Below are 24702 nucleotides of genomic sequence, written 5' to 3' on the forward strand. Positions count from 1 at the left end.
AACAAAATGAAAAGGAAACGAAAAAGGAGAAAACGGAGAGTAACAGAGAACTTTAGCCAAAACTGAGAAAAGGTTTTGTATACGTTTGGTATTGAATCTAAAAAACTATTGGCCTTACTTGGGGAGAAGTACATCAGCTTTGAAGTAGTATAATGCATTTTGAGAAAATGTTCACCTTGAAGTACTGCGGTTATGGACAACTAAATCACCTGTGTTCCCCTATGTTAATTTGAGAGGCATTACTACTACAGTGAAGTTTCTTAGATTGTGTGTTTCAATGGGAGACTTTCTGGGACGATAGAGGGCAGCAGACTTACCGGGTAAATCCATTGTTCTCAGAACTATGCGCATGTTCAGAACTACGTAAACAATGGAAATTTACCCGGTATGTCTGCTGCCGCCTAGCGTTGGAAAGTCTCCTATTGCCGATTATTCTTCCTGCGTGGACATAAACCGCTCCAGATTTTCGGCATGATCTAATTTTACTACAGAATAGTGTTTAATGGTTTGAATCTATACAACAATGGATTTAAAGGCAGTGGACACTATTGTTATTGTCAAAGACCAGTCTTCTCACTTGGTGTATCTCAACATATGCATAAAATAACTAACCTGTGTAAATTTGAGCTCAATCGGTCATCAAAGTTGCGAGATAATAATGAAAGAAGAAAACACCCTTGTCACACGAAGTTGTGTGCGTTTAGGTGGTTTCGAGACCTCAAGTTCTAAATTTGAGGTCTCGAAATCAAATTCGTGGAAAATTACTTCTTTCTCCAAAACTATGCCACTTCAGAGGGAGCGGTTTCTCACAGTGTTTTATACCACCAACCTCTCCCCATTACTTGCCAACAAGAAAGGTTTTATGCGAATAATTACTTTGAGTAATAACCACTAGTGTCCACTGCCTTTAAACAATTGAACAATGTGTTCCAATTACCAAACGTATACAATCGAAGAAGCCAAACACAAAGGGGAGATTGAATGGGAGAAAAGATACAGAAAGAACCATTTTAGCTTGACAAATATTAACTTTCATTCCGTAGATATTAATTTAAATTTTGAGCGATGTATAAGTATTATAACTGCGAATAATAACTGTGGTTAATCTTTTTGCAGACCTGAGTTCAATTTAGCTGCTTTAGCTCATAAAGGTAGCCAGCACACCAAAATTATGCTTACCAGTAGGTTTAACCAGCCCAAGCTACCATTTCACGTGTTCCATTGGGAAGGCACTAAATACTAAACTCCACAGCGGTTCGGCCCATCGGAGAATACCCGAGCGTAACAACCAGGTCCTAGTGGTTAGTCCACTCTTATGTAACAACTCCCCAAACCTGCTGCGTGGGGGATCGTCGCGAACCGTGCCGGAATGTTCCGAGAGCACACGAAAAGTTCCGAACCGCTGTAAAGGTTAGTTTTTAGTGCCTTCCATTACAGTTACATTGTGTACCTAGTATCCTGCCCATTTTCTACTGCTTCAAGAGGCTCTCTGAATTTGGGTCCGAATTCGATGTTAGTCTGAGTGTGATTTATACACTGTTTAGAAGATAAGAACCTTCTAAGGATGAGGAAGTCTATTTTAAAAGGCACTGTACACCTTTGGTAGTGTTGTCAAAAATGTCAAGATGCATAAAATAACAAAAGAGTCTGTGTAAATTTTTTTGGTTTCAATTGGTCATCGAAGTTGCAAAAGAATAATGGAAGAAAGACAATAATTGTTAAATAAAAATGTGCCTAATGTAAAGGCTTTTAGTCCGAAATCTTTTAAGTGAGAAATTACCCCTTTCCCCCAAATTGCGTTACTTCAGAGGGGCCCGTTTCTCACAACATTTCATACTATCAACAGCTCTCCATTGCTCGTTACCAAGTATGTTGTTATGTAACCAACGATTTTGAGTAACTACCCAAAAAGTGTCCAGTGCCTTCAAGGTTTTAGATTGAACTTAAAGGAACACATTGCATTGGATCGGTCGCGTTTGTCTTTGAAAAGCATTTGTAACCGTTTGTTATAAATGCATGGTTAGAAAGATGTTTTAAAAGTAGAATACAATGATCCACATAAGTATCACATTAAATATGGGAGTCAACAATTCGACTCCCATAAATGGCCGACCGTGTTTGTCAACGAGGTAAAAGGAAAACCACACAATTTCGAGTGATACTTGTGTGGATCTCTATTTTCTACTTTGAAAATATCTTTCTAATCATGCATTATAACAAACTGTTACAAACGTTTTTCAAAGACCAACTCGACCGATCCAAGGCAATGTGTTCCTTTAAACTATAGTGACAACTATAAATGAATTTTATCCCTACCAATCGAATAGATCGAGTTCCAGTCGTGTCTCCAATACGATATATATCTGAAATGCACCAAAAACTCCACTATTTGGATGGGATATATTATTCCTCCCCGATTTGAACTATATTTCCTCAATTAGTTCAGAGGTTCAGACCAGCGAAAACCTGCAGTCTTCCAATTAAAATCTCATTTTGACTCCGTTAGTTGACTTGCTACTGTTCATATGGAACATTAATTACCAGAAGTTGACAAAACAAACCAAAACGTTGGCGGGTTAAACATCTGGGCCCAATTTCATAGCACTGCTTAAAAGCAAATTAAATTTGCGTGCTTACTGTAGCAGAAACATTTTTTGCTTAAGCCTTAGCGTTTTTCACAGGTTAGCAGAAAAATTGGGCGGCCATCTTGCGTGTTTACCGTGGATTTGCATTGTGATGTCATTAATTTTCGTGCGGTAAGCACCGGAAGGTTAGCATGCCTTTTTGTGTGTTTACGGTTAGCAGCGCTATGAAACAGAAATTGCACAGTAAGCACAAAATCGGCCGTTAAGCAGCGCTATGAAATTGGGCCCAGTTCAACTTGTTCAGCATGTATAGGAACATGTCTTATTAGTTTTACTTGCATTATTACTATAATTAATAGAATATTTATTTGGTCCCCAAAGTAGAAAAATTATTCAGTCTGAAAGATTGACGCCCGGTGAACACCAGCTATACACAATGTTGAGTTTCACAGCTACCGCGGGGTGTAAAGCGCCATCTGCAAATCAATTAAAACAATGAACTACAATCTGCCAACCGTTTTTAATTTGAAGCTGTTGTGTAGTGTTGCTTAATTTGTTTGTAGATAAAAATGTTATGGGTGGATCTTAGATTTAAAATGTGACGTTTGGTCGCCCTCCTTGAAGTAATAATTGTTCTTGTCGAATGCACTTTTGTCTTGTGCGGCTGCTGAGAACGCCATCTGCGTAATGGTTAGTTTTCCAAGAGGACGTATGCCTATTTCTATTTTATCCAATTTGTCAATTTTTTTAAAGGCCTACACCCCACACTGCCAAACACTAAAAGATTTAATCCTAAAAAGAACTGAAAACTAATGAAATAATTATAGACAGCCCCAACAAGTTTGAAATAATATTGACACGTTGGCATGGCCAGAGAAAAGAAATAAAATAATCCCGATGGGCCAGTGTTAACAGCGCCCTCTGTTGGTCCCACTCTCGCTACAATCATCAGCAGTCAGCTGTAGAAGGATTCTCCACCCCAAAACGCTGTAGAAGTGTCGTGTAATACACCATGAATTTCAGCATAAAGAGACACAGCACAGCGATAAGATCTTAACAAAATCAACACTAAAGGTAATACTATTAAATCATATTGAGTAGTTTGGTGACTAATTAGCCAGTTATAAGGGGAAACATGTAAGTCCAGTTTCCGGACATTACTTTGCCCAGCCAGCCTTGTTTTGGGGTTGTTTTTTTTTGCCTTTTACCTGCACGGCTGTACATTTTACGTTGACGAATCCTTGCCAGAGCAGAGTCAGAGAGTTGGCAACACATGTGGGGCTAATATCATTGCAGACAAAGACTAAACAGTTTTCAGTAGGCACAATGTACAGAACATGCTGAAAACAACAGTCAATTGCCCAAAATAACTGCCCGTTAGAAACTCCCCCCCCCCCTCTTCAATTATCAATTCATTTAGTCATTATGATGAGTATGACTCACATAACTTAAAATAGGCCTAACCTAAGGTTGGTTTCGCGGGAGGCTAGCTGTGTTTTTATTTTAGAGTAGGCATAATGACCTCAATGCTTTTGTTTTCAAACCCCTGGAGTGTTTTGTAAAAAAAGACATGGGTGAACTATTTGCACTGCTGTTATGGCTGAACACACAATTTAAATTGTTTGTTTTGTTTGCATTGTCCGTTGATGTGAGGATATGCTAAACAAACAAATCAAAATATTTTATTAACAAATTGATTAAAAAAATTCATGAGTGATTTTGTGGGGTTACCTATAGGTAAGATGCCAACCTGCAGGGTTTTTAAAAATGAGTGTTCACATTCTAAAATGTCTAATTATATATAACTCAACTTGTTTACAGACACGTTGCTGAAGAAGGCAGCAATTCCTGCTTTATTGTTAATGTTAGTTGAGGATGGCGTCTCTATTCGATCAGTATGAGCAGGCTACAGCTAGGGCTGCATCAAGCATCACTATGGTACCTAGAGAAACAGTCGCTGCCCCTGTGAGTAATTGGGATATGTTTTCCCTCCTGGAAAAAAAACCCAATAATTTATCAAAGTGATGCCACAGCAAGACTTTCATAAATAGACTGCTATAAATATGATTTAATTTGAGACTCTTGAAATGTGAATGGAGTAGTGCTGAAGAGGGATTCAACTTTGTTTTGTTTGGGGGTTGTCTTTGTGGTAGAAAAGCTAGTCTCGCACATAATAAAACTATTTGTACCAAGTTGGTCCTCAGACCGTTCCATTGTTATTAAAGGCAGTGGACACTATTGGTTATTACTGAAAATAATTATAAGCATTAAACCTTATTTGGTAACAAGTAAACGGGGAGAGGTTGATAGGATAAAACATTGTGAGAAACCGCTCCCTCTGAAGTGACGTAGTTTTCGAGAAAGAAGTTATTTTCCACAATTTTGATTTCGAGACCTCGGAATTAGATTTTGTGTCGAAATCAACCATTTGAAAGCACACAACTTCATGTGACAAGTGTGTTTTTTCTTTCATTATTATCTTGCAACTTCGACGACCAATTGAGCTCAAATTTTCACTGGTTTGTTACTTTATACATATGTTGAGATACACAAAGTGAGAAGACTGGTCTTTGACAATTACCAATAGCGTCCAGTGTCTTTAAACAAACCACCCTGGTTGGCATAGACTGCCGAATGTTATTGTTGGTAAAACATTCAATCATGTTATCAGTTGTTCTGAGCAGAAACAATGATGATAAGCAATGTGTTAGACCTCTAGATTCTTTCCGCTAACAAATCATTAATTTGTAATCAATAACCAATAATTATTTTTCTAATTGCAGATCGCCTCTGGATATGTTACAGCTAAAATGGAAGAGGAGGTTCGCATCTTTAGCAAGATGAAGATAAATTTCACGTAAGATTGTTTTGTAACTTATTCATCATTGTTAAGAATGAATTTGAGATTCAAGAATTGTTTATGGATAAGTGTTGAAGAGGGATTGAACTTTGTTTTGTTTTGGGGGTTTTTGTGGAAGAGAAAACTTTGTTTCAAATTCCTAAAACTTCAAGAGATGTGTTGTATTTTATTTCAGCCACATCCAACAGCGCAAGCACCAATGACAGGATGGATAAAAAACATAAAATTACATAAAACAGCACAGTAAAATTATTTAAACAGACAAAACATGACATGATTGAAATGGCGAAAATATCTAACATCAAAATAGTTAAAACACAAGTTCGGTATTGTAAAGGAATTGTAGATCAGAGACAAAGAAAAATAAACACAAAATTTACTTTAAAAGTAAACAGTAGGCCCCTATAAAAAAACATAAACTCCGACCCTCCTCAGAAATATATTCATCAGACTCAAAGTTACCACTTCAACAACACTTTTTTTTAAGGCAAAGTATACCTTTGGTTTTGCCACTTACGTACATGCACCAGGCCTGATACTTCACGAAGGCAACAAAGGCGATTGCCTCCATGCCTCCTGGTCACTGCCTTGGTGCCCTTGAAATGCTTCAGTAGAAGTTTACAATTTCCTCAACGGGTGGCCTTCATGAAGGAGAAAATGCCTTGGTGCCCTTGCCCTTTCAATAATGAAGCATACAGGCCTGCAATCACTTTTGTTGTCTCAGTGAAGCATTGGGCCTTTATAACCTTCCCCTCAAATTATGGAGTTGATTTATTTTACTAATATTTCAGGCCGCCCCGACCCATAACTCATCTGATTGTAAACAACAACATGTTGATGATGGCCATGTCGGATAACGTTGTCCTACGAATTGACTTGGAGCATCCCGATCAACCTGACGGTAAGATATTTTTCAATTCACACTCACATTCATTTCCATACTTCATGAAAACAGAACAAAGCCAAAACAATAATTTGTTTAAGAAGTAACCAATAAACGAAGCTCCTTTAAAAAGGCAGAGAATATAATAATTAAGTATGAATTGGAATGGTTTATTGAAGTAAAAAGCATTCGTACAGCCGGTAGGCTTAATTACACGATTTGTAAAAAATATTAAAATAGTAACAAAATATAACAAAATTACGACAATATACCAAAAATAATTTCTAAATAGAGAACTTTCATCGTATAATGTACTATCTATTTTATTTACTCCAAAAAGTGTCAGAATTCATGAATTTACGACCCATAATATACATTTTATCAGGAAGGGGATGTACCAAGGCAACACAACTCAGCAAAATACCTTTTGTTTGGTGAGAAAGGGCGTAAACAAAATTATACAGAATTTCGGAACACCTTAAAACGCGGTGCATTTTAGGTTCAAAATGCAAACCAAATTAATGCTGGCACTGATAATTACCAATTGTGTATGTTGTCTTTAACTCTCCTTACAGAGGTTAAGCTTGGTGATGATCGCATCCATAAACTGTTCTTGGATCCGACGGGTCATCATCTTATCATCAGCACTGAGCAACAAGACGTCTTGTACTTATCCAGGACGGGGCGCAAAGCCAAACAGCTTCAGAAACTCAAGGTAAGTTCCGCCTCAAAATGAGAAATCATCAATTGTAAACCACTTGGGTATGATTGGGTATGATTTAGGGTTGAACAAAGAAAAGTTTACTAGAGTGGGACTCGAACCAAGACCTCCGGATTAACGTGACGGCGCTCTACCAACTGAGCTATCTAGCCCTATCTAAGCGCTCTCCCCATTTTGTCAATATCTTTGTTTGGGGGTGCCAGTCAAAATGAGAAAAGTTAATTTCACTGCAGTTTTTTTCCCAGTAAATTTTCAAACAAATCAGAAATAACAACATTCAAAATGTTAAGTAAGTAAGGTTTGCGGTGACACCATGTGAAAATCTCTTTTGTAGGTAGAGGTGGCTCTGAGAAGAGCTGGATTGCTCTTATTTGTCCGTCGTCTCGGAGCCACCACATCTCACAGCAGAGATTTTTTCACATGGTGTCACCGCAAACCCGACTTACTTAGTATTTTTCCACCATGCATAGCCTTATATCTTTTTCAATTTGTTATAACTTGGTTTTTACCCTTTGGCCAATGTATATTTTACTTGCCCGAGTTATGTGGAAAAAAATCCTTCACTATTACAGTGCTTGATAGTAGTATTTTGTAGTATTTTTAAAGGTTTCATTTAATATACGTGTAGGTAACAGCTGGTCTGGCCTAATTTTATAATTATTTGTTTTGGGATTTAATTGGGGAATTTAGGCCTATAGGTTTTGTTTTCTTGTAATGCTTTTCATTTTGCTGTTAAGCGCTTTGAGGAATGCCAATTCATATTGCGCTATATAAATACTGTTTTATTATTATTATTCATACACATCGGTGTAAGGGTGAAAAACAACTTATATTCTTTATCCCTGGTGCAAATTCAACATCTATTAAATCACTGCGGTACCCACTGCTGCCTCTAGCTACCGGGCAATCTCGGTGGTCTAGTTGGTCAGACACTGCTCTAGAATTGCAAAGGTAGTGGGTTCGAATCCCACCCACTCAAGTGATTTTCCTGTGTGATTTGTTTCACAGAAATCTGGAAATTACTGAGTGTACAGTGCATAACACACATCAGTGTATGGTCAAAACCAAATTATATTCTTTGTCCCCGTTGCAAGAATGAACATCTATTAATTCAATGTATTCATGTTCCAGGGCCACCTCATTGATTCTATTGGATGGAACAAGTTGAATACCAGTGAAAGCACCACTGCAGAGATACTGGTGGGAACCAGTCGAGGTAAGGATTTTCAGGGACAAATAAATTGTTGTGATTTTAGTTTGGTTTCATAAACAATTTTTGCAATGATTAGTTGCACTAAAGAAAGTCATTAAACGGTGCAAGTCTTGCAAATTTCCAAACATTTTGGAACAGTTTTGGTCCCATGTACACCTGAAGGAAACAAACACACGCACTTTAACCGGTCCCAATGTTTGAATTAGTGCGATGATTGCCCACTCTAGAAATATATGATAAGCTTTTTCAAAAGAGGGGAACAAAATCAATAAGAAAAACGTGTATCAATACTGAAATTGATTTGTTGTAATTGTTTTGATTTTGTTGGATATTTGAAACATAGAGTTTCACTGTAGCTGTTTTGAAGTCATCTTTTAATCAGGGCCATTTTCAAACAGGGGGCCCAATTTCATGGGGCAGCTTAAGCACCATGCGAATGGCATTTTGGCTAGAAGTAACTATATTCTGGTAAGCACAATTAGATTGTGCTTAGCTACTTGTTGTGCTTTCAACAAAGCAACTCAATGAAAGTGGGCCCTGGTGGAGGCTTGAATCAGAAAAACAGTCTGGTGCCTGTCAAATGATTATTAGTGATCACTGTGTTGTTTTCACTTGCAGGTTTGATATTTGAGACGGAGATCCAGTCTGGAGACGACAGCAGATTCTTCCAACAGAGCCTTGAACAGTATTGGAAACAGGTCAGTAGCAAAACTGATTTTTTTTTTTTCTATTATCGTTAAAGGAAAACGTTGCCTTGGATCAGCCGAGTTGGTCTTTGAAAAGCGTTTGTAACCCTTTGTTATAAAATGCATATGATTGGAAAGATATTTTAAAAGTAGAATACAATGATCCACATAAGTATCACTCAAAATTGCGTGGTTTTCCTTTTACCCCGTCGACTAACACGGTCGGCCATTTATGGGAGTCAAATTTTTTACTCCCATAAATGACCGACCATGTTAGTTCGCACAGTAAAAAGGAAAACCACGCAATTTCGAGGCAAATTTATGTGGATCATTTTATTCTACTTTGAAACATCTTTCTAACCATAATGCATTTTACAACAAACGGTTACAAACGCTTTTCAAAGACCAACTCGACCGATCCAAGGCAACGTGTTCCTTTAACCAGTGGATGCCTCTGTTATCAAATCTTGATTAATTAGTTTTTATTGTTGTCCACCCACCCACGCCAAAACATCTGTGGAACAATATAAACAAAAACAGAATATGAAAGTTCAAAGGAAATATTTTGATAAGGGGTGTTGAAAAGCTGTTATGATCCTACAGAGCCATTTGAAGTATTCAGTGACACGTATCAGGGATGAGATTTCTCTGTTTTTAACTGTAAATCCAAAATGAATATTTAAGAACTAGGTATTGTTATTATTATTCAGTTTACTTTGAATATTTCCTTCAAATTTACACCCTCAGGTCTTTAATTTGGGCAAAGAGGGCCCAGTGCCAGTCACCGGGCTAGAGGTTGAACATGTTCAACCTTCACCTCAAAACGAGCGTAGATTCTTTGTCATGGCAACAACACCAGGGTAGGTTGAGCTAATTTGGGAAATATTTCCATCCCATTTTTATTGTGGTAAAATATTGTTTTTAAACTGAAACATCCTTCATTGTCTTCTCTTCATTTGGGTTCTTGGCTAGTTACAAAAGTTCACTTTTCTGAGACTCCTTGGCTTCGAAACAAAAATAAATGAAATAAAATGAAGTTAAATGAAATGCGATTTTAAGTTCTCCAAATTTAAATATGAAGATTTAATCCATATATTCCACTGTGTGCTTTTTTTTTATGCACAATCAGAATTTTTTTTAATGAAATGAAATGAGATTCAAGTTCTCAAAATCGAGAAGTAAATACTTAACTAACATATTCGACTGTGTGTTTTGTTTTGCAGACGTCTATATCAATTTATAGGAGTGATACCAAGTTCTTCAGAGACACCAGTATTTCAAAATGTCTTTCATAAATATGAAGCAAGCCCTGGTAAGTCGTCTTGATAGCAAATATTTCAGTTCATAAACCAACGTTTGGGTCATTGTATTGTACTTGAAGCTCAAGAAGAGAAGTTGGTTTTTAGAAGAGTAAGTTTGTTTCCATCTTGTAAGTTTTTAATGGTTGGTATGGTTGGATTGTGCGTAAAGCCTTTGCCTCTCACCAAGGTAAACCTGGTTCGATACCCGGCCAGGGCCATATGTGAGTTGAGTTGTGCGTTGGTTCTCTGCTGTGCCACAAAGGTTTTCCACACCATCCGGTTTTCCTCCCTCTGGAAAAATCAAACACTTTTGATCTCTGGCTGTGTTCCGTGGTCATAATGGGTTGATGTGGCTGGCAGCTAAATGCACCCTTGCATGCCTGCTTCTCGAACACTTTGTAGCCACGTCTTTCGCTGTTCAGCTCTTTGCTGCGAGTAAGGATGATAAGCCTCCAAAATTATTATTATAAACATATCGTCCAACCAATCTGTACAAATGTTATCAAATTGGTTTACCCTTTTTTAGGGAATTGCCTGTCACATTATTTGTTTCAAAAGACATCTTGTCAGCTCAGCATTATCAGTTTCTGTCATAAAAATTCCTTTCAAAAATGAAACCGGGAAGTTCATACTTTGGGAAGTTCATACTTTGTTTTTTATCTTCACTAACAATTTGACTGTTTTTTTTTGTTATTTTCATTCCAGCAAGCTTCCTCGAGTTGCCCGGTAACTTTGGTTACAGCAAACTTCAGTTCTTCTATCCCAAATCCAAAACAGTGCCATCACACTTTGCTTGGATGACGGGTAAGATGATTTAATTTTCGGTTCTGATATAATAAAAAGTTGTGTGATCAACAGCTGGGCCCAGTTGTGAGATGTAAACAGCTGGGCCCAATTTCATGGCTCTGCTTACCGCCGAATTCTGTGCTTACGATCGCGATTCCCGGCTTACGTGCAAGCGCCGAATTTCTACGCTAGCCTTGTAAGCGTAGAATGCCTAGTAACGTTGAGTACGCACGCGCAGAAGCCAAAACTCGCCGCTAACCCGTGAAATAGGCTTGCCGTAAGCACAGAATTCCCTGCTTCCGTAAGCGCCGATTCTGTGCTTACAGTAAGCAGAGCCATGAAATTGGGCCCTGAGCTGTCTCATAAAGTACCTGACTGTGTGTTAATTTTGGACTTATATCCTCAAAGACACAATCCTTACTCAAATTTGAAACTGTAGATGTATAAAATACAACTCACATGTGAACATTTTATTTTAAAAGGTGGTCACATTTTTATATTGCCGAAAAATCTCCCTGTGAAGTGTCGTAGTTTTTGAGAAACAGGTAATTTCTCCTTTTATAGGCATCTGACAGCACACAAGTTTGTGCAACAAGGGTGTTTTTTCTATCATTATTCTCTTGCAACTTGAAGGACAAATTGAGTCAAAAGTTTCACAGTTTTGTTATGTTATGAATAATGTTGAGATACACCAAGTGAGAGTACTGGCCTTTGACAATTACCAAGTTGTCCAGTGTCTTTAAATATTTTGTTTTTAATTATTTGTCAACCAACCAGGACCGGGCATCTACTTTGGAGTGTTTGACTTCAACAACCAATCAACAGACAACGTGACCAAGGACAGTCGTCTCTTACCCTACCCTGAAAGTGACAAGGAAGGTAGCAGCGATGTTGAACCAATTGCCATGACGATGACCGAATTCCATGTGTTGCTTCTATTCCCTGACAGGTAGGTTAAAGGTCGTTCATCAGGGTGACTCTTTAAAGAGGGATTTATTTTTATTTGTCAGAGTTGGATTTATTTTTATCTGCTCATTTTATTGGTAACATTTTCCAGTGGGTTGACCAAGCATTTGAAACATTCAACTGGTTGACTGTGTATTGTGTAGATGCACTCATCAGTTGATACTATAATTGTAGGCTGGCATAGTTTATCTCATTTGAAACCACAGTTGATAATATGGTCAGACAGTAGGAGGGTTGACTCATAATTGCAGGTTGGCATAGTTTGTCAATCAATCAAAGCCACAGTAGATAATATGGACTGGTCAGACAGTAGGAGGGTTGACTCATAATTGCAGGTTGGCATAGTTTGTCAATCAATCAAAGCCACAGTAGATAATATGGACTGGTCAGACAGTAGGAGGGTTGACTCATAATTGCAGGTTGGCATAGTTTGTCAATCAATCAAAGCCACAGTAGATAATATGGACTGGTCAGACAGTAGGAGGGTTGACTCATAATTGCAGGTTGGCATAGTTTGTCAATCAATCAAAGCCACAGTAGATAATATGGACTGGTCAGACAGTAGGAGGGTTGACTCATAATTGCAGGTTGGCATAGTTTGTCAATCAATCAAAGCCACAGTAGATAATATGGACTGGTTAGACAGTAGGAGGGTTGACTGTGTACCACGTAGATGCATTCGTCACATGCATGATAGCGTTATTGCAAGCTGTCTTAGTTTATCTCATTCAAAACCACAGTGGATGATATGGAATGAGTGCGTTAAGTGCTCTCCTCTCACCACTATGGCCCTGGTTCGGGTTCATATTTGATAAAGAGACGTGCTCTGTTTCCCTACAGTACCAAAAAGGTTTTTGTTCTGGCCTTCGGGTTTCCTTCACTCTTGGAAAAATCAAACACTTTGGATCTCTTGCTATGGTCCATGGTAATAATATATCGTTTGTTGTACATTGGAGGTGTTAAGATAATAATTGATCATTGTGTACTTTCCTTCTCAGGATGAAAGTGATGTGTGTTTTGAATGAGCAACTTATTGATGAAGACGTGTATCATGCAGTGAGTAGTTCATCAATTGCAAACTTACAACACTTGTATCTTACCAATACAAACACAAAATAGACAAACAAATAACAGGTATAGACTCCCATATGGTGCACACACAGACACCCATCTGACTAAACACCAAGATGCCCCTCTGATGAGTAACACCTATACACCCATCTGGCTAACACCCAAACACCCTTCTGGCTGGCACCCAGACACCCCGTACAGCCTTCTTGCTAACACCCAGATACCCCTCTAGCTAACCCACGGGTACTGTACCCCCTGGCTAAACACATAGACACCCATTTAGCTAATACACATTACCCCTCTGGCTAGTAACACCCAGACAACCTTCCTTCTAACACCAAGACACCCCTCTGACTAACATTGTGCGCAGAATAACTCATCAAACTTGATTCTTGTTCTGACAGAGATACGGTAAAATCTTAGGCATCTGCAGAGACAGGACCAGAGGTACCATCTGGACCTTTACAGATCAGAGTGTCTTCAAGTACAAAGTGGTCAAAGAATCGAGGTAAGGCAGATTCTGCTCATGTCAACACCAAATTTAGTTTTTGTGGATGTCCAGGTGCACACACTCTTAAATCCATTCACATCTATCGTCCGACTTGCATGCTGATTGTGTCATAAGCTGGTAGTGATACCTGACTATGCGGCAGTTTATGGTTGTATCGGGTGACTGCCAAAATAGGGCTCGCTAGCTCAGTATGTAGAGCACAGCCACGTAAGCCCAGAGGTCACAGCCTCAAATATTGCTCTAGTTAATTTTTCTTTGTTCAGCTTCAAGTTGCTTTACTGCACTGCACTCCAATAAATGACCGTTGTTTTATTTTGCAGGGACGTCTGGCGAATGTATCTTGACCAAGGAGACTTTGACCGAGCCAAAGAACATTGTCGGGACAATCCGGCCAACTTGGACAAAGTGCTCACCAGACAGGCTGAACATTTCTTTGAAAAGGAAAAGTAAGTTTAAGCCATTCGACACTTTCTGAACACAACACAAATTAAAAGTTCACAGATTTACAAATAACTTACAGGGTTTACAGAAGGTAATGGTGAAAGACTTCCCTTGAAATACTATTCCATGAAATGCTTTACTTTTTGAGAAAACATTGAAACAATATCAATTCTTGATATCGAGAATTACAGATTTATTTTAAACACATGTCATGACATGGCGAAACGTGCAGAAACAAGGGTGGGTTTTCCCGTTATTTTCTCCCGACTCCGCTGACCGATTGAGCCTAAATTTTCATAGGTTTGATATTTTATATATAAGTTGTGATACACGAAGTGTGTGCCTTGGACAATAATAATAATACCATTTACCGAAAGTGTATACTGGCTTTAAGGCCAGAAAGCCACTTCGAATTGAGGACTACTCTCTGATTTGGGCTCTTGACCAAATAAATTGTCGCCCAAATAAACTGTCGCCAGGGGCACATTGCCGCCTACTCCTGGGGCTGAACAGGTTTACCTCCTTCAAAGTCTGTAACAATGTAGGCAGGGTTATCATCATCTGTATGAGAAGAATGCACTACCTTCCCAATTTTAAACACCGTTTTTGATTATTTTGAGGTTGATATTCCTATTCTCATTCTTCGTCACCAGGTATGACAAGAGCGCCCTCTATTTTGCCATGACGGAGAGGTCATTCGAAGAGGTCGCATTGAAGTTCATCGAGGCACAACAGACGACCGCATTAAGAATGTTCCTGAGTAAAAAGCTGAGTGCTCTAAAGCATGAGGTTAGTTGGTCTGTCTGTCTGTCAGTGTGTCTGCTTGCTCTAGAGATATGCTTAATTTTGAGCTGAACAAGTTTTGAGATGTGCCCCCTTTCTTCTTGGTTTCTCACATTGGGCTGTGTACAAATCGTGCCTGCAGGAAGTCCAGGCTCTATGAAAAAAAAAAAAAAAAAAAAATTAATAAAAAATTAAAGGCTCTATGATGTCACAGAAAAGCCACTTTTCTACCTTAAAAAATATGTTTATTTTATTTGACTGATATGTAAGGGGCCATTCACAATTATCAACATTTTCACAAGCGTACAAACGGTATGCAAGGAAGGAGGTTAAAGCCTGTCACACACTTTCGATTCCTAAAGATTCCATGTCAAACTATAAAAACTTGCATGTAGCTTCATGGACTTGTTTGCACTGTTAGATAAGCCAAAGTGTTTTTATGTTTTGTTTGTTTGACCTTTTGAAAGTCAGATAAGCTGTGTTTTGTACGTAGGAAATTATGGTATTATATCTTCTTATATTTCTTATACATGTGCTCATAATAATAATTAATTTTGTTTCTCCATGATTAGGAGAAGACCCAGATGACGATGCTAGTCATGTGGCTGATTGAGTTATACCTCAACCAACTCGGTGAGTTTCGCTCCAAGGAGGAAGCTCGTAACACTCACGACACTGTCCACACCGAGTTCCAGAAGTTCCTCGCTCAATCCATGGTCAGGGTGAGTATTACACTGGATTGGTAAAGCTGATAAAAATAATTGTATGTACAAAATTTTCTTTAAAAAAATTCTTGAAATGATTTTTGTTCTTAATCAGTGAAAATATAAAATAAACATGACTAATTGAGCCTAAATTTTGATTGAGTATGTTATTTCGTGTACACCTTGGGTCACATAGATTGTGGGTACTAGTTTGACAGTTGAGTAAGAAGTAACTTGTGGTTGAACATTGGGTATCCTGGAAAAAATATGTGATGCAAAACCTCGGCCTGTTTACTTTGGCATCCTCCTTTACCAATGTGGTCCATGTAGATGACCAGAGCAGACAATCAAAGCTTTGAGTTGTTGAACCACTGCTACTCTCAAGAGACCTACGCACAGGGTGTCAAGGCAAACCATAAATGATTGTTCTCGCACCATGGAAGGTTTTAAATCTTACTTGTCCATGTACTAAGGACGTTCATATTATTGATGTGTTTTTTCAGGATTGTCTGAGTGGTAACGTGGACACTGTGTATGATTTGATCGCCAGCCACGGAGACATTGAAGACATGGTTTTCTTTGCCATGCTCATGAAAGGTGCGTTAACAATCAGCCCCAGTATCCTGGCCCAATTAAAAGGGCTAGTAACAGTTTGATGTGCTTTCTTAGAAAAACAAATACATTCTCAATTCATTCATTACCGAGATGAAGGAAATAAAACTTGTGGTTTCAGGAAACAGCGTGTTGAACTGCATTAGTTAGAAATAGTATTCAAGATTTGATTCTGTTGTACAACTATAAGTCACATTCCTGTTGCACTTACGAAAGAAAATAAGTCACAATATATTTCATTCAATTTATACGAGTTTGAACAAAGAAAAACTGACCGGATCAGGACTTGAACCAACGACCTCTGGATTAACGTACCGTCTCTCTACCAACTGAGCTATCCTTGTTCGGGGATGCCAGAACTTTTTAAACACTTACACAGTCGGTTTCCTTAATGGTTTATTCCTTGATATTCTTCCAATTAAATAAGCTACAAATAAAATAAATAAAATAAGCGACCCGATGCCCATAGCACCTTTTAAACCAATTCATGGTGCTCTGTTTGAGGAGTAGGTCTCATAATTCAAACGTAGTACCACGTACCGTGCAGGATACTGTATGTTGAAGTGCATTGAGCGTCACTGAGTGACGGATATGCTCGCTTTATAAGAATCCACAAATATTTTTATTTTTATTATTCAATTTTTCAGATTACGAGCGAGTCATCAGTCACCACATCCAACATGACGACTACCACTCGGCCCTAGAGGTGCTACGCAAACCCAAGGATACCGAACTGTATTATAAATTCTCCCCGGTGCTCATGCAGCACATTCCCAACGAGCTGGTCAGTGCTTGGATCGAACAGGGCAAGACGCTAGACCCTAAGAAGTTGATCCCGGCCCTGGTGCAGTACGACCATTCAGCTCAATCCAGCCAGGTAAAGACAGAACCCTTTGGTACCAGACTTGGTTCATTTTCTACACTTGGGGTTGAAGAAGTTATATTTCAGCTGCCAGATAATGATGCGGCGCTTTCACAGCCTACATCAAAGATCTTGTTCATATAAGACACTGTCATTATCCTCTTTGTCCTGCTGTCTCAACCAGACTTGTTTGTTTGTTTGTTTGTTGTACCTAAATCCCGTACCACCCACTATGGCGACCATGCGTTTGCTCACACTGCATCAGTCTTATGGAACAAGCTACCCCGCTAGTTCTGAGACACCCACTCTCTCAACACATTTCAAACCCAAATTAAGAAACTTCTGTTTACTGCAAGTTATTACATTCCTTTATGAGTGCAATTCTCTGCAAAAAAACTTGATCTCGCCACTATGGTCCTGGTTTGATTCGCAGCTAAGGCCAAACCTGAGTAGAGTAGTGCAATACTTGTTTCCTATACCACATGGCTTTTTTCGCTAGATCCTCCTGGAAAATCAATTACTTTCGATCTCAGGCTGTGCTCCGTGGTCATCTATGGGTCGTTGTGGCTGGCTGCCAAAAGCGCCCTTGCATGCCTTCAGCACAAACACCTTGAGCTGCGTCCTTCGCAGTTTAGCTTCTCAGCTGCGAGTAAGGATGATTAGCCTCCAAAATTATTATCATTATTTTTAAACGAGGGGACTGTATAACAATTCAGGAAGAAGAAAAAAAAGTGAAATTGATTGTTTTTTTCTTCTTCTGGTCAGGCGAACGAGGCAATCCGTTTTCTTGAATTCTGCGTTCTACTCTTGGATAACACAGAGCAGGCCATTCATAACTACCTGCTAGCATTGTACGCCAAGTACCAGCCAGATAAACTTATGGGGTATCTGGAGAGACAAGGAGATGTAAGTTAACAAGCTTTTTGTTTTGTCCATGTTTCCTGTTAAAGACTCTGTACACTTTTGGTAACTGTCAAAGACCAGTCTTCACAGTTGGTGTATCTCAACATATGCATAAAATAAAAAACCTGTGAAAATTTGAGCTCAATCAGTCGTCGAAGTTGCGAGATATTAATGAAAGAAAAAACACCCTTGTCGCACCATGGTAACACAAAGTTGTGTGCTTTCAGATGCTTGATTTCAAGACCTCAAATTCTAAATCTGAGGTCTCGAAATCAAATTCGTGGAAAATTACTTCTTTCTCGAAAACTATGTCACTTCAGAGGGAGCCGTTTCTCACAATGTTTTATACTATCAACCTCTCCCCATTACTCCCAATCAAGAAAGGTTTTATGATAATAATTATTTTGAGTTATTACCAATAGTGTCCACTGCCTTTAAGGTGGGGTTGGAAATGAACCCCCCAAAAAAAGATCTGTGAAACTTTAAAAAACGAAGCTGATTTTTGTTTGTTAACTTTTGTTTAAATAGTTTATCTATTTACTTAATCTTTTAGTTAGTTATTTATTATTATTTTATAAAACAAATTTTTGGGGGACGGGGGGCATTGTTAAGAGCAAGTCTCTGTAAAGAAAATTGATACCAAATTGATACCATTTCCTTTCCGTCCCCTGAGGCCACTTACCTTGAATTTGTGTTTTTAAACTCTGCCATTCAACCTCTCTTCAGAATCTGTGTGAATAAGTTTTTAGGACGTCCTAACCTGACTTGGATTAAGTCAATCAAATACACACCAAGGTGTAGGCCTAATCCCGTTCCAGAGGGCAGCTGTTGACAACTTAACTTTTTTTTTTTTTTTTTTTCTTTCTTTGGAGTTTCGTTATAAAAGAGTCAATATTATTATTTATTATTATAATGGTAGGGGAAAAAAATGGCCATACTATGTCAAAGATTGTGAAGGTCGTTTAATGATTAAACCTTTGCTATTATTCCTTAACAGATTGAAGACAATGTGCATTATGATCTGAAGTACGCATTAAGACTCTGCGCTGAACATGCTCACAAGAGGGCGTGTGTCTACATCTACACCACGATGGGACTATATGAAGAGGCAGTTGATCTAGCATTACAGGTAATGCCCTTTGGTAATTTTCAAAGACCAGTGTTCGCAATTGCTGTATCCAAACATATGCATAAATTAAATAGCAAATCTGTGAAATATTTTGGTAACGAATAATGATAGTGTCTAGTGCCTTCAATGAGATTGGTCTTTTGTTACAGTGTTGTCCTTTTTTTCGTTTTCTTCGATAGTTGCCTTGCCAGTTAGTTTAGATTATTTACAACAGTTTTTAAATTCAATTAATTGAGATTTTAAAGACATGGAAGAAGCATGTAATGAATTTAGCGAGAAATTGAGGGCGCTCCGAAATTGCTGTGGCATCGAAAACCGTCCACCATTACTCATTTTAGAACATTTTGGCGGGTATACACATCATCCTATCTTTAAGTCATTAATAAATAATTTTGCCGTTCGACCTTCAGGTTGATGTAGACCTTGCCAAGCAGAGTGCAGAGAAGCCAGAAGAAGACGATGAACTCAAGAAGAAGCTTTGGTTACGCATCGCTAGACACGTCGTAGAGGAGCAGAGTGACATCCAGAAGGCCATGCTGGTACTCCATGAATGCCCACAACTCAAGATCGAAGACATCTTGCCGTTCTTCCCGGACTTTGTCACCATCGATCACTTCAAGGTATGTGAACAACAGTTTGAAACCAGGATGTAACAGTTATCTCAATGTTATTGATATATCAATTAACATTTTCTGTGTCAATGATGATCACAAAGTTCTTGAGTTGCTCGAATACAAGCTCTGCAAGGAGTTACTCATTTGGTGTATATTAAACAAAAAGTGTGGCTGTGCACATTTAATTTGTTTCGGGATGTTTTTTTCCTACCTTTTTTGTGTTTTGTAAGATACTAGTTATATGATACCAAGTAAGAGTTTTCACTTGAAACACTAGTTTTTTCCATTTTATTCCATTTCATTTTCACTCATTTGTGATATTTTATTTTACTTTTTTTTCCAGGATGCAATCTGCAGCTCCTTGGCCGACTACAACCAACATATTGAGTCCCTTAAGAATGAGATGAAAGATGCCACAGAGAGCGCTAAGGCCATCCGGGGGGACATCCAAGAGATGAGAAACAAGTAAGGACATGGCCAAATTCCACACTTACACGGACAAAGCCTTTACAACTGCTAGCCATAAGCTTAGGACCACTATACCCTCTCACATTAGGGCTCAGTTTCATGGCTCTGCTAACCACCAAATTCTGTGCTGACGATCACCATTCTCTGCTTGCACGGCAAGCGCCGAATTTCTGCACTAGCCTTGTAAGCTGTTAGGGTAGAATGCCTAGTTACGTGGAGTACGCATGCCCACAAGCCAAAATTCCCCACTAACCCTTGTAATTAGCTTGAGGTTTGTGCAGAGTTCTTTGCTTTCACGAGGGCCAATTCTGTGCTTACAGTAAGCAGAGCCATAAAATTGGGCCCAGGTTAGCATGCCTTTTCGTGTGCTTACTCTTCGCAGTGCTACACAATGGAAACTCGCACAGTAAGCACAAAACCAGCCGTTCAGCAGTGCTATGAAAATAGTGAGTTCCATGAATTTATCTAGTAAGTCTGCTGCCAGCTAGTGTCCCAAACATTCTCCGAGTAAAATCCAACTACATTTTGTACTTGTTGTGTTAAAGTACGCATTTGTTTTTGTCTTTGCCCAGGTATGGAATTGTTGGAGGCAACCAGAAATGTTCCTCGTGCAACTACCCATTGTTGACACGTTCCTTCTACCTCTTCCCATGCCAACATATGTTCCACTCAGATTGTTTAATAAATGAGGTACGTTTACAAGGGACTAGGATGAAGACTGATAATGGACCTAGCATTTTTTAGGCACTTATCTGGGCATTCCAAGTTGCTGTTTACAAGGGACTAGGATGAAGACTGATAATGGACCTAGCATTTTTTAGGCACTTATCTGGGCATTCCAAGTTGCTGTTTACAAGGGACTAGGATGAAGACTGATAATGGACCTAGCATTTTTTAGGCACTTATCTGGGCATTCCAAGTTGCTGTTTACAAGGGACTAGGATGAAGACTGATAATGGACCTAGCATTTTTTAGGCACTTATCTGGGCATTCCAAGTTGCTGTTTACAAGGGACTAGGATGAAGACTGATAATGGACCTAGCATTTTTTAGGCACTTATCTGGGCATTCCAAGTTGCTGTTTACAAGGGACTAGGATGAAGACTGATAATGGACCTAGCATTTTTTAGGCACTTATCTGGGCATTCCAAGTTGCTGTTTACAAGGGACTAGGATGAAGACTGATAATGGACCTAGCATTTTTTAGGCACTTATCTGGGCATTCCAAGTTGCTGTTTACAAGGGACTAGGATGAAGACTGATAATGGACCTAGCATTTTTTAGGCACTTATCTGGGCATTCCAAGTTGCTGTTTACAAGGGACTAGGATGAAGACTGATAATGGACCTAGCATTTTTTAGGCACTTATCTGGGCATTCCAAGTTGCTGTTTACAAGGGACTAGGATGAAGACTGATAATGGACCTAGCATTTTTTAGGCACTTATCTGGGCATTCCAAGTTGCTGTTTACAAGGGACTAGGATGAAGACTGATAATGGACCTAGCATTTTTTAGGCACTTATCTGGGCATTCCAAGTTGCTGTTTACAAGGGACTAGGATGAAGACTGATAATGGACCTAGCATTTTTTAGGCACTTATCTGGGCATTCCAAGTTGCTGTTTACAAGGGACTAGGATGAAGACTGATAATGGACCTAGCATTTTTTAGGCACTTATCTGGGCATTCCAAGTTGCTGTTTTTTAGGCACTTATCTGGGCATTCCAAGTTGCTGTTTTTTGTACAGGGCCCAATGTCATAGCGCTGCTTAAGCAAATTTGCGTTCTTACTGTAGCAGACAAATTTGCTTAAGCCTTAGCGTATTACACAGGTTAGCAGAAAAATTGGGCGGCCATGTTGCGTGTTTACCGTGGATGTGCATTATGACTTTTTAATTCCGTGTGGTAAGCACCGGAAGGTTTGCATGCCTTTTCGTGTGCTTCGGTTAGCAGCACTATCAAGTAGAAACTGCACAGTAAGCATAAAATCAGCCGCTAAGCAGCGCTATGAAATTGGGCCCTGATGTAATTGGAACACGTTGCCTTGGATCGGTCGAGTTGGTCTTTGAAAAGCGTTTGTAACTGCTTGTTATAAAATGCTTATGATTAGAAAGATATTTTAAAAGTAGAACATAATGATACACATAAATATCAGTGGAAATTGCATGGTTTTCCTTTTACCTCGTCGACTACCACGGTCGGCCGTTTATTTGACTCCCATAAACGGCCGACCGTGTTAGTTCGCAAAGTAAAAGTAAAACCACGCATTTTCGAGGAAAAATTTCTGTGGATCATTGTATTCTAATTTAAAACATCTTTCTAACTATGCATTTTATAACAAACGCTTTTCAAAGACCAACTCGACCGATCCAAGGCAACGTGTTCCTTTACTGGTTTAACTCATTTCCACCTCTCTTTTTGGTGTTTCTGGTTGATTGTACTTTTTATCCGCTTTTGGTTTACTGATTCTGTCGTATTCAATCATGGTTTATTTTGTTTCTATCATTGCATCGCCATGTTACGTATCTATATTTGAAATTCTTTTTCTTTTATATGCAGTTGTATTTTGTGTACTTTTTTATATATAACTAATTTATAAAAAAAAAATTATATCTGTAAAAATTGTCTAAGTTCCTCTCTGGCTACGATGGCATTTTTATCAATAAACCATTTCAATTTCAATTTTATTTTCTTAATCTGTCAGGTTTTACCACACCTGACGATAGCCAAGCGCAATCTAATGTCATCACTCCAAAGGCGGCTGTCCCAGCTACAGTCACATCGCAGCACGACAGCAACAGCGCCCTCAACTGACGGCATCACAAAGCGCGACGAGGTGGATCAGATCAAGAATGAGCTGGATGACATCACGGCGGCTGAATGCGTGTTTTGTGGGGAGATCATGATAAGGTATTCAGCAAAGAGAAACTATTGACCTTTAACTTTTGACATTTGAAATGTTTCACACTTTTAAGATTTCAACAACACTAAGATCTTCTGTGCCAGACAAAATGATATTTATTTTAATATTTTAATCTGATTTTCAATTTGTTTACCCTTCAGAAATGCGGTAGGGTTTCATCAAATGACAAAAATTTTAGTAACAATTGTCATTGTTACCAGGTGTTATATAGCGCCTCTCATAGGCTTCTCAAAGCGCTTACAAACATATCTTCTAAGTTTTTGAATTATGAGACCCGTTTATGTAGCATCTTGTAAAGGGTTACAGGTGATGTGGCTCAATCTACAGCCAACTATGCTACTTGAGCTACAATGCTACTCCAGCTACACAAAATGTAGCTACAGGCACAACACAATTTGACTAACCAGAATAAGGTCACCAGCCAAAGTACCATGTCCCATGTACACATTTTACTTTGTATCCTGCTTATTTCTGCAACTCTATAAAATTGGGCCAAGGACTCAAACCAACTCTTATAAAGCTGCCAATGTACTTTTCGTAATAATTGAAGGAACAAATTTGTGATAAACTGTTTTTTATTGTTTTTTATAATTCAGATCAGTGGATAGACCCTTCATTGAGCCAGATGAATATGAGGCGACGATGAAGAGCTGGGAATAAAAAGTCACCACACAGAGAGAGAAAGAGATGTCCGGTACAAGCTTCAGCATTTTTATTCAAAGTGTAATTTATATATTTATCTTCAAGTATGCGCTAATCCTCCAATCAGATTGGCAGAATGGAGTGGTGATTTAAACCTATATTGCACGGCTAATATCACTACCTGCGTCTTGGTGTGTTCTATGTCACGCGGCAAGTTTGCTTGAAGATAAATACGTTATCACACGCGCGTCCCATATCCAACTCAGCCTTAGGCCTCGTTGGATATGGGACACAGAAGTGCTATATGTTTCCGTATACCACTCGCGCTTGTGTGATAACTTATAATGTACACCAACAGATTCATAAAAGCTGCATATTCTTCATTCTGTTTAGTGATTCTGTTTACCAAGGGGGAAATAGAGTCATTCAAACATTTTCTTTTGTTAATGGGTTAAGACAAAGAAATCTCAAATTTGTAATGCTCCCTGCCAAAACCAGGCCCTTCCTGGCAAAATAAAACAACTCAAAACTGGGTCCATTTGTTCAAATACGAGAGAATTGCATAATTAAACATGCGGTAAATCAAGGCAATTAGAGTAAAAATATTGTTTACGTGGTGGAAATTCAAAGCATTCTTTTCCATTCTTTTATTGTATTACCATGTCAAGTGTCAATGCATAATTGTTTTAAAATCACCTACCAACACCTCAGAAGTAGGTTCGCTTATGGTTGCCGACATTTACCAACGGTGGTGGCGCACAACTTGAGCACACCCCTGGAAGTGTCATTTGTGTAACAGAATGTAGTTCATGTATTGACCATTGACCGATTTCACGGTGCCTAGCACCCTTTATTACCCACCTATCCTGTCTCCCATTTTAGAAATCAAAATGTACACAAAGGAATTACCTCCCAAAATGGCGGAACTGTCAAGTACTGAAGTGCAATCAACGTCACACAAGGTTCCATTACCACTAAAAAATAATTCTCAAACTGTACCTTGTACTTCTCTACAAACAACAATAGTATGCCGAATGTCGGC

The 24702-nt window shown here is 38.8% G+C and overlaps 1 protein-coding gene across 1 annotated transcript; it reads left to right on the forward strand.

The window, feature by feature from the left end:
* The first annotated feature begins 3538 nt into the window (after window positions 1–3538).
* LOC117290902 (vacuolar protein sorting-associated protein 18 homolog) lies at window positions 3539–23820 on the forward strand. Its single transcript, XM_033772473.1, has 25 exons — window positions 3539–3659; window positions 4407–4550; window positions 5369–5442; window positions 6237–6346; window positions 6904–7043; window positions 8181–8265; window positions 8881–8960; window positions 9696–9808; window positions 10172–10260; window positions 10955–11053; window positions 11813–11984; window positions 13000–13057; window positions 13477–13580; window positions 13904–14029; window positions 14678–14813; window positions 15380–15529; window positions 16015–16108; window positions 16771–17000; window positions 17751–17891; window positions 18886–19017; window positions 19428–19637; window positions 19975–20096; window positions 20672–20789; window positions 22800–23005; window positions 23615–23820. The coding sequence occupies exons 2-25, from the start codon at window positions 4461–4463 to the stop codon at window positions 23676–23678; spliced, it is 2943 nt and encodes a 980-aa protein (XP_033628364.1). The 5' UTR covers window positions 3539–3659; window positions 4407–4460; the 3' UTR covers window positions 23679–23820.
* The last annotated feature ends 882 nt before the right edge of the window (window positions 23821–24702 follow it).

Source organism: Asterias rubens, chromosome 5, assembly GCF_902459465.1.
Source record: "Asterias rubens chromosome 5, eAstRub1.3, whole genome shotgun sequence".
Lineage (NCBI taxonomy): Eukaryota > Metazoa > Echinodermata > Asteroidea > Forcipulatida > Asteriidae > Asterias > Asterias rubens.